We start from the raw sequence: 9,609 nt of genomic DNA on the forward strand, positions 1-9,609 counted from the left end.
GGCCTTCCACACCTCGCAGATCTCGCACATCTCGTCGCTGAGGACCTGGGGAGAGATGGGCAGCTGCTCAGAGGGGCAGCGTGGGCAGGGGGCTGGCTTCTCAAGGTGGGGATCAGGGTGGTGCTTCGCAGGTGGGGATGGACGTTGGGGGGCAGAGGGCTGGGAGGGTGGGATTGCATGGGGCTGGCGTGGGGCAGAGGTGGGTGGTGGGGTCATAGGGGGCATGGCTGATGGGGTTAGAAGAGGGTCATGGGTTTGTGGGGATGAACGGAGGGTGTATGGGTCTGGCTGTAGGGTTGGTGGGGCTGTGGGGTTGTAGGTGCTCCGGGGTGCAGCGTTGTAGGTGTGGATGGCTGGGCTGTGGGGCTGTAGGTTGGCTGGTCTTTAGGGTTGTAGCGTGGGTGTGTGGAAGCGATCCGTGGGTTGGCTGGTTGTAGGTGTGGACGGACGGTAAGCTGTAAGGCTGCAGGTGGGCTGAGGTGTAGGCTTGTCGGGGAGGGTGGATGGATGGGTAGGGTCATGGGTGTGGATGGGTGGGCTGTAGGATTGCGGGCATGGGTGGATAAGCTGTTGGGTTGTAGATGGGCTGGGCTGTAAGGGTCACAGGTGTGGACGGACAGCTTGAGTTGCAGGCTGGCTGGCTGTAGGGTGACAAGCACGTAGATGGAATTGTCCTTCTCTCTTCCCCAAAGCTGGAGCTGCCTGTGCCCAGCAGTGACCTCTCCTCTCCAAGACACCCAGAGATCCCTCCAGGGCACATCTGACCAGTCGCACCCTCCTCCCTGCGTGGCATCTCCAGCTGCCCAGCCCGGCCCCCGGCCCCCTGCCCCACTGAGCCGCCTTCATGGGGTTTGTGCCCGGGGAGGCTGTCCTTGCCTGGTGGGCACCAGGAACACTTGCACATCCCTGGGCTCTCCCCTGCACATCTCCAGCCCCGTCCCCGTCCCTCCCTCCCTGTCCCCGTGCTCCGTCTCCTTGCCTGCTCCCGCTGTTCCAGGCTGATGTCCGGGGGCTCGTCATCGTGCAGCTCCCGCTTGGGCCGGATGAAGGCGGGTGGTGTGAACCTGTTGGCTCGGTCAAACTCCTCCGGCTCCACGCCCCGGCCATCCCGCAGCCGTTCCCAGGCCGCCTTGCTGGCGCTGCTCTCCTCCGGCTGGGAAGGTCCCGTCGACGCCTCCTCCTCCTCTCCCTCCTGCACTGCCTGCTCCAGTGTCCCCCGGCGCGTGCCCCCCGCCTCCGCCCGCCGCCGTGTCGACGGCTGCTCCCGCAGCCCGTCCTTAAAGGCTGACACGGCCAAGCTGACCTTCTGCACCTTCTCCACCGTCTGCCGCCTGGACATCAGCACCCCCATGGCTCTGCGGGGGGAAGGAAGGCGCTCAGTGCTAAGGCCTTGGGGTGCAATGCTGCTCCCCACCCCTGCACCATGTCCCTGGCCCCAAAAAGGTGTCCCGGTGACTTTCCCCCCGCTGGGCGGGGAGCAGCTCAGGGCAGGGAGAAATGGGAGCTCCTTGGCAAGCTGGCACTGGGGTCATCCATGGTGGCTATGGGGAGGTGGACCCAAAGCCACGTGGAGATCTGGCCACGGAGGGTCTGAGTGTTGGTGGGGGAGTGGGACAGCAAGCAGGGAGCTGGTTTGGGGGCACACTGTCTCCCCCACCCTTGCTCTGTAGACTCCAGCTTGACAAGAGACACATCCAGGCCCTTCCCACACCAGACCAGTAAATCCCAGAGGGATTGAGACCAGCTGTAACCCTGCCCCTTGCGTACATCTCCTTTCTGCCTTGGAGAAAGCCTCTTTGGCCAGCCAAGGGTGAGAGGTGTCCTCCCTGCAGCCCTGCCCAGGGCTAGGGCATAGCAGAGCTGGTGCTGGGTCTCTTACCTTCCCTAAATTTCTCTACACCCCCCAGTCTCTCTCGGGCTCACGTGCTCGTGTGTATGTGTGTATGCTGCTGTCCTGATCGCTGGGCATCCTGCATCCTGCAAGAAGCCACGCGGAGAGGCTGGGCCAGCCGCGGGAGGGCTGTGAGGGTGCAGGAGGGAAGGGGAGCAGTGCATGGGTCTGGGGCGCATGTGTCCCAAGAGGGCGGTTTGGCTGCAGGACCGAGGGAAGATCATCTTAGGGTAAAGCGGGGAGGGCGACGGCAGCAGCAATAGCAGGTCTCTGTCTCAGTGGGGGTGCGCTGAAGCTGGGGAGAAGCAGGATTTGGTCTCCAGCGGCGTGGGGCACAGCATCACCCCGTGTGGATCCCGGCACTGCCCCTGTGCCCCACTGGGGCTGTGTTACGGAGGATGCTGCAGCCAAGAGGCGTTTCCAGCTGGTGCCCAGGGAGCAGCAGGCAGCACCCGCTGCCTGTGCAAGCTGGGGGACATCGGAGCAGCCATCTCCCGCCCCGCCAGCCTCAGCAGTGAAGCCCCCAGGTAGCGGGATAATTAGCAGCATGCGTGCACACGCCGGGATCTCGCGGCTGCGGGAGGACACGGCGCTGCGGGCACTGCTGCGGCAGGGAGCCTGAGCAAGGTAATTACAGCTGCCCCACATCAGCGGTGCCGAGCAGAGCGTGCTGGCAGGCGGCGGCTCGGTGCCCTTCGCTCGTCCCTACACCGGCAGATGCCCGGCCCCACGCCCTCACCCCACGACCCCCAGCCGCGTGGGCTCTGTTCACGCGCACGCGCGGGCGTGCAAACCCAAACACCGCTGTGCGCACACGCATGTGATTTCCCAGCCTCCCCCCACCACCGCGGGACCATCTGCATGCAGATTCCCACGCATGGAGCCAGGCGTGCGACACACGTGGGCCCCATCCCGCGCGCGGGGGTCTCGGCGGTGGGCACGCGTGGACGGGGGTATTTGCACCCGTTGGCCCCCATGCCCGGCTCGGGGCTGGCGCCTGGCATGCTGCAGCTCCTGGAGCTTTGCAAAGGTGGGAGCGGGGAAGAGCTGGAGGCACGTGTCCAAGCCACAGCAACAGCATCCCCGCGGCTGTGCCGGCGGCGGGGAAAGACACCTGGGCATTTCTGCCTCCTCATTGTGCTGTCACCCCCTGCCCGGGAGGCTTAGGATCCCATCGGCCGTGGGCAGGATCAGCTCTGCTGCTGGGCATCGTTGCGGCTCTGCCCGCAAGGCAGCAAGCCGGGGGCACCGCAGGGAGATCCCCCCTTTGCAGCTCCCTGCATCACGGAGCATAGGCCAGATCTGGGCCTCATCCTGTCCAAGGCTTGGGTAGAAGCGGGGAGGAGAGGGCGCAGAGGGACTGGGCTCATGGACAAGAGCCAAAAGAGGGGTGTGGGCCCCAGCTCTCGGCACACCGGTCCCCCCTGTAGCCGCTCTGGTGCTCCTGATCCCCAGTGTGCTGGCAGCATCTCCCTGCAGTGCTGCGGAGCTTTGGGTGGCCCATCCCCAGCCACCCTGCGGCACAGCAGGGCAGCCCGGGCAGCAGTGGGGCAGCTGGTGTACAGGCCTGCTGTAATCCCCCCAAAACGAGGTTTCCCTGTGTGTTCACGGTATGGTCACCCCCGCCCCACCCCACGCTGCTGCCGGAGGATCCCAGCCTGTGTCCCCGTTTCCCGTCCTCTCCCAAGGCCACCCCGAGTGTCTCCTGCCACAGTCGACACCACCAGCTGCTGCGTGGCTGGAGTCTGGAGGCTGTCACTCCTGTCACAGCTTGTGTCTGTTCTCAGCTCCGCCGGCCTCCCTCCTGCTAGTGCTGCATGGCCGGACCCTGCCTGCCCATCCAGGGGCTGAATGGCCTTACCCCAAGCTCCCTCTCCAGCCCCTGCTGCCTTTGCACAGGCCTCAAAGCTCCCTAGATGCCCCAAACCTGCTCTGCACTCTCCAGGACCCTCTTTTCCCCATGCCCTCCCTGACCCATTGGCTGCGCGAGGTGGGACATCACCCTCACACAGAGCCTGGCCCGGCTTAGGGTTCTGCCAGGCTCAGGGGGGGTCCCCCCTCTCCCGGGGACCCCTGGACGTGGGGAGGGGGGACCAGAGGCACCCTTGCCCCATAGCAGCCCAGCTACCCGAGCAGCCCCTGCATCCCCACGCGTCCCCGGGGGGGAGGTGCCTCTGCTGCTATTTGTGGCCCCCCTCCGAGGCGCCGGGTGGTCGGGACCCAGTGCCACCACCCGGCTCACCTTGGCCCGAGGCACTGGGGCCTCGACCTTGCTGTCGGGTGCCAACACGGGGGCTATTTTTAGGTCACCCCCATAGAAGAGCTAAATCTGGGCACAGGCTGGAGCTGCCTGCAAACACCCGGCTCCGCCAAGGCCTGCCGGCACCGGGTGCTGTCGCAGTGGGTGGTGGGCATCTTCCCACCCCCTTCCCTTCACCCGCACCCCTGCCCTGTCCCCTGGGCAGCACCCGTTCCCCGTGCTGTTCTGATGGGGATTTGCTCCTTGCTACTTCATCCCTGCAGCAAAACACTGAGCCAGAAAGCACTTCATCCCCCTAGCACCCATGGACTCCGCTTTCCCAGTCCCATGCAGCTCTCTGCATGGGGAAACTGAGGCACGGAGGTAAGGCTGGTGCAGCTGTTGTGGGAATCATCCTGTCTTGGGGGGGAGGATGGGGGCACTGGTGGGATGGAGCTGGTGGCCAGCATGGAGGCACCCCAGGAGGAGGAAACGGGACAAAGCATCCCGAAGCAAACAGAGCCGCCAGTTCCTGCATGGCTCCAAAATCTTCTCTCCCCCATGGCAGTGGGAGCGGAGAGCACCCGTGGCTCTTGCTGTGGTTACGGGGTGCCGGGTTTGGCTTGTGAGGGCAGCAGTGGGTGTGGGGTGGTGGGTGACATGTGGGTGGGTGTATCGCAGTGTGGTGGGGATGTTGTGGTGGCCGGGAGTGCAGGATGGATGCAGCGGGGAGCAGCGCGGGGTGGATGTGCGGTTACGGGGTGGTTGTGTTACGGGGTGGATGTGTTACGGGGTGGATGTGCAACGCTGCGGCTGGCAGCACGGGGCGGGTGTTACGACCCAGCAGGGGGTGTGCAGGCTGGGGGTGTTGCAGCGGCTGTGGGCACAGCATGGGTGGTGGCTTTGGGTGCAGCGATGTTGCAGCAGCTGTGGGTGTGGGGTGGTGGCTGTGGCAGCTCAGGGTGCGGGATGGGTGTGTTTTGGGGGCCATGGGCACAGGGCAGGCTGTTGCGGTGCCTGGCGATGGCATGGGGAGCTGGGGGTGTGGAGCCATAGGGCCCATAGGGCTGGCCATTGCTGCCCCCCACTCAGCCATGCTTGCCTGCTCCACGGTGCGTCCTCGGTGCAAAGCCCCACAAGCAAACCAAGGGCCAGCGGGCGCTTGGGCTGGTGCACACCATGAGCAGGGTCCGTGGCACGCCCTGCACCCACCCTCAAGGGGATGCAGCAGGGGTGCGCCAGGAGCAGGACCCCCTCCCAGGCTCCCCGCTGGTGGGGAAGGATGTGCCTGGTCCCCACAGGCTCCCCATGGGCCAGGTCTCCTCCCTGCCCTTGCCAGGCTGCTGGTGTTTTTACCCCTCAGTGCTGCGCCTTCCTGGGAGCAGCATTAGGAGCCTGGGGGCAGAGGGATGGGGTACTGATGGGGAGGACACCCTGGGGACCACAGGGCCCATGGCAGCCCATTCGCAGGGCTTGGTCTGAAGGGCACCGAGCAGGGCTGGGAGGAGCTGCCATGGCTCTGGCAGAGCCCTGCACACCCTGCCCACCGCTGCCTGCCTGGGGCGAGGGGGGCCGAGCAGCGCAGGCAGCAGGCTCTGCTTGGGGGGCTCCACATCCCACCTCCTTGAGCTGGCTGGGGATGCCCAGAGGGGTCCAGCAGCACCCCCTTGTCCCCTCTCCCTGGCAGATGGCACGGGCTGGGACTGTGGCACTGCTGGGGCTGCTGCTGCGAGGTGACCTGGTTGCCACGGGGCAGGGGGGTCCGTGGCTGATGGTACCATCCCCACCCTCTGGAGAGCTGCGGTGGCCTGGCGGGGAGGTCTGGGGAGCTGGCCAGAGACCCAGCTGGGCTGTGTCCCCCTCCTGGGGACACTGAGCCGGTGGCTGCTCTCCCTGCCGCATCAGGCTGCCCGTCCTGCCATGCCGTAGCAGATTTTATAGGTGTGTCGCACGTTTCCATCTCCCAGAGGGGGATCAAAATGCCGTGACAGCAGAGTCCCTTCCCCTGCAGCAAGACACGGCTCCCGCCCAGCTCCCCACTTCTCATCCTCGTCTCCCTCCCCAGCCCCTCTCCCCAGCACCTACAGCAGGACCCTGATGCCTGGGCAGGACCCTCCCACCCATCCACATCCCCACTCCCAGGCACCTCATCCCAGGACCCCCGGTCACCCTCCCCAGGACCAGGACCCCGAGGGCAGCAAGGGGACCCACCCATGGGTGTCGCGACGTGTGGCCAGCCCACGCCGTGCACCGGGTGAAGCGCCAACGGCGGCAAAAAGCCACTTACCAGTGTCAGGGTCCGTCTGGGGAGCACGAACCCTAGAGAGCTGTCCACATGATGCCCATCGCCGCTGCCTCTGGCCACCACCCCCTCTCCACCTGCGGGTGCTCACTGCATCCCGCACCCTGCGTGCAAATCCCCACTGGGGGATGGAGCGGCGAGGCTGGTACCCGGAGAGCCAGAGCCCTGCGCTTGCTGCTGGAGGATGCAGGAGACAGCAAGGCGCTGGGAGCGGATGCCTGTGTCTAGCGCACACACACACGCGCGCGCGCGCACACACACACGGAGGAAGCAGGGAGCTTGTGACTGGGGCTGAGCAGATGCAGCCTGGTTTGCCGTCCCTGTACCAATTGCTGCCTGAGCTGTGTTAAACAGCTCTCTGAGACATGAAGCGTTTTTTTAACCGGGCTGACGTTGGCTGGGAGATACCAATAAAAGCTTTCCCTGTGTCTCCTCTGGCCCCTGGGGCCAAACTGCTTTTCTTCAAGACAACCTCAAGGACTACGGAGATGGGGCTGCATCCGTGGAGGAGTGAAGGTCTCCCCTGCCCACTGGCTAGGGTCTTCCCCGGACCCGGAGTCCCGGCCGCAGGCTACCTGCGACCTCTTTAACCCATTGCCTGCCGGTCAGCGTTGCGGGCAGGCTGTCCTCCCCGCGCCGTGGTGCAGCGGGGGCACGGTGACTCCTGGCTATGTGCAGCCCTGTGTGCCCGGTGCAATGCAGCACCAGGGGTTTCAGTTGTCCTGGTTCCCAGGACTGGATATCACCTGGGTGCACACTGCAGGGCTGCAGTGGGACTGGGGCTCACGGAGGGCGTGAGGGAGGGGATGGGGCAGGAGGGAGGATGCTGGGCTGGAGAGGAGGGCACAGCCCTAATACAGCGCTTCTGAAGGTGGGATATCTGCTCCACGTGCATCCCCAGATGTCCCCCACCAGCCTGGCGGAGATGGTCACTCAGCCCCCCGACACCCTCTGGGGATGGGGTTCCAACCAGGCCTGGGACTAGCACCGAAGATTAGAGCAGAGGGGCCTGGGCAGTGGGGATGGCTGCAGGGCTGCCCTGCCCCTCGGCCAGACGGGATACGGCGGGTCCTCTCCTGGCTAGGGGAGAGGGATGCTCTGCCCAGCCCCGCTGTGCTGTTCCTGCCCCCGGCATGCTGCTGGAGGGGGAACCCCACATCCCAGCCTGACATCCCCGCCATGCCAGCTCCTGTGTCCTCCATGGGGCAGGGCCTGGCTGGCTCCGTGCAGACCCGCCACCCCACTGGTGGAGGTGGAGAGGATACGCGTGCGTGTGTGCAGCGATGCATGTGTCTGCAGAGGGGCTCGGGAGGCCTTGGTAGAGCAGCGAGTGGTGGTGGTGGGATGTCACCTTTCTCGTGCAGAGAGCGTGGGGAGCATGGGGTGGGGGTCCGTGGGGTGAAGGGCCGTTCGACGGATGAAGCTTGCTGGCTCCCAGGAGATGGGCAGCACCATCCCTGAGGTCTTCTCCATCTCTGAAAGAGCCTGTGCTGGACCCAGCATCCGAGGCTCCTGCAGTGCCCTGCCTCCCCAGGAGCAAGCGGCTGGGGCAGGGCAGCCTCAAGGGCGCTCCCAGCACCGTATTTGGGGCAGGTTTGCTCCAGCCTCTGCCACACACTGGTGCCAGGCTGGTCCCTGGCCCCTGTCGAGGCTGGGGTGACTAACAGCAGGCCTAGAGCTGGTGGCCCGGTCACTCCTCACCTCGTACCAGCCCTCCCCTAGACCTGTGAGTGCTGACACTGGTCCCACAATACCGATACCTCCATTACAGATCCTTCCCACTCCCCCGCGTCTCAGCCGTGAGTGAGCTGAGACCGTCCGCAGCTCATGTCACCCACAAGCAGAGTCGGGGGCTGGGAAGGGCAGCGTCTGGCTGCTGCGCCGGGACCCGAGCCGGTCTGCTGCTCGCTTCCCCGCCGGGTGGAGATGTGCAAAGCTGGGCTGCAGACAGGATTTATCTGCTTTCTGCTTGAGGCTGTCAGGCCCTGTCTTGCTTCGCTCCATCGGCTGCGGGAGCCTTGCAGGGAGCCTCCGGTCGCCCTGCCCTGGCCCAGGGAACCTCTCTGTGCTGCCTCCTTCCTGAAGGATGCTTCCCTTTAGGGTGAATCACATTTTTGCATTATTTGGCCCAAGGAGCAAGGTGGAAAGGTGTTGGGATGCGTGTCGGGTGGAGAAAGTAGAGGCCAGCTGTACGTAGGGCCAGAGGAAAACATCTCCACAGATGAACCCTGGCCCCAGAGGACTGGGGAAAAGGGGGAGGCGGTGGAGGAGGAGTGTGCCGGCAGGCTGTGAAAGCTTTAAGTGCCTCTGCGGGGAAAGCCCTGCCCTGGCGGGCCCGTGGCTGAGCGCAGCGGTTCCTGGAAAAGCAAAGGTGAGGAGGAGCCCCAGCCCTGCTCCCGCCCAAGCTGCCGAGGGGCTTGGGGGTCCCGCTGCCATTTGCACTGGTGCTCTGTGGTCCCTCCTGTAGCATGGCCAGGCTGTACCCCTGCAGCAAGGCTCTGTGGACGGGACTGGCTGAGCCTGGGGGACGGCAGCTCCTCGCCAGCCCTTGGGTGCACCAGGGCCCAGCCAGCAGGTGTGGCGTCCCACCAAAGGAGAGCTGCAGCCCAGACCTGTTTCTGCCAGGGGCATCCATCAGCCTCCGCCCGGTGCAGGATGCAGGATGCTCTCGCACCCCCTCAGGGAGAAGGAAGGCACGGTCCCCTGCCCGGACACCCGTCTCTGAAAAGCCACAGCATGGCTGGGCACCCATCGGGGCGGCTGCGACAGCAACAGGCTGGGAAAGCTCTTGGTGGAGCTGGCAGCGCTGGGCTGCCGGAGGAGTGCTGCAGGGGCGGAGGTGAGAGCTGAGCTGCAGCGGGAATGTGCATTTCTGTCAGCTCCCCAGCCCCCCCCCCCCTCCAAAATCTCGCATGACGCCCGCGTGTAGGTCACTGGCTGCTGCAGCGACGCGGCGTGTGGGCTCACCATCTGCGGCTGCTTCTGGAGCCCGCCGCCTGGGAATGCCGCCCCATGCCGCCCTGGCCCGTCCCGGCTCCCGGCCGGCTCCCGGCACTGAAGCCGCCAGCAGCCTGGGGGGCCGCAGAGCGAAGGGTTTGCGCTTTGATGGGGGGACCCGACCTTTTGGCTCCTGCCAAGGAGCAGGAGCAGCAGGGGTGGGGCGCCTGCGGGAGGCGG

General features: G+C 65.6%; 1 protein-coding gene across 1 annotated transcript in view; it reads right to left on the reverse strand.

Moving 5' to 3' along the window:
• The window catches only part of PHF24 (PHD finger protein 24), a 17,520-nt gene extending 16,166 nt beyond the window's left edge, over positions 1–1,354 (reverse strand). The window contains exons 1-2 of the mRNA XM_009288254.2: positions 980–1,354; positions 13–45 (exon numbers count right to left, since the gene is read on the reverse strand). Coding sequence (XP_009286529.1) covers positions 13–45; positions 980–1,351 — 405 coding nt within the window. The 5' untranslated portion in view covers positions 1,352–1,354. The remainder of the gene's footprint in view (positions 1–12; positions 46–979) is intronic.
• Positions 1,355–9,609: the final 8,255 nt, after the last annotated feature.

The sequence above is a fragment of the Aptenodytes forsteri genome, unplaced genomic scaffold, assembly GCF_000699145.1.
Source record: "Aptenodytes forsteri isolate BGI_AS27 unplaced genomic scaffold, ASM69914v1 Scaffold201, whole genome shotgun sequence".
Lineage (NCBI taxonomy): Eukaryota > Metazoa > Chordata > Aves > Sphenisciformes > Spheniscidae > Aptenodytes > Aptenodytes forsteri.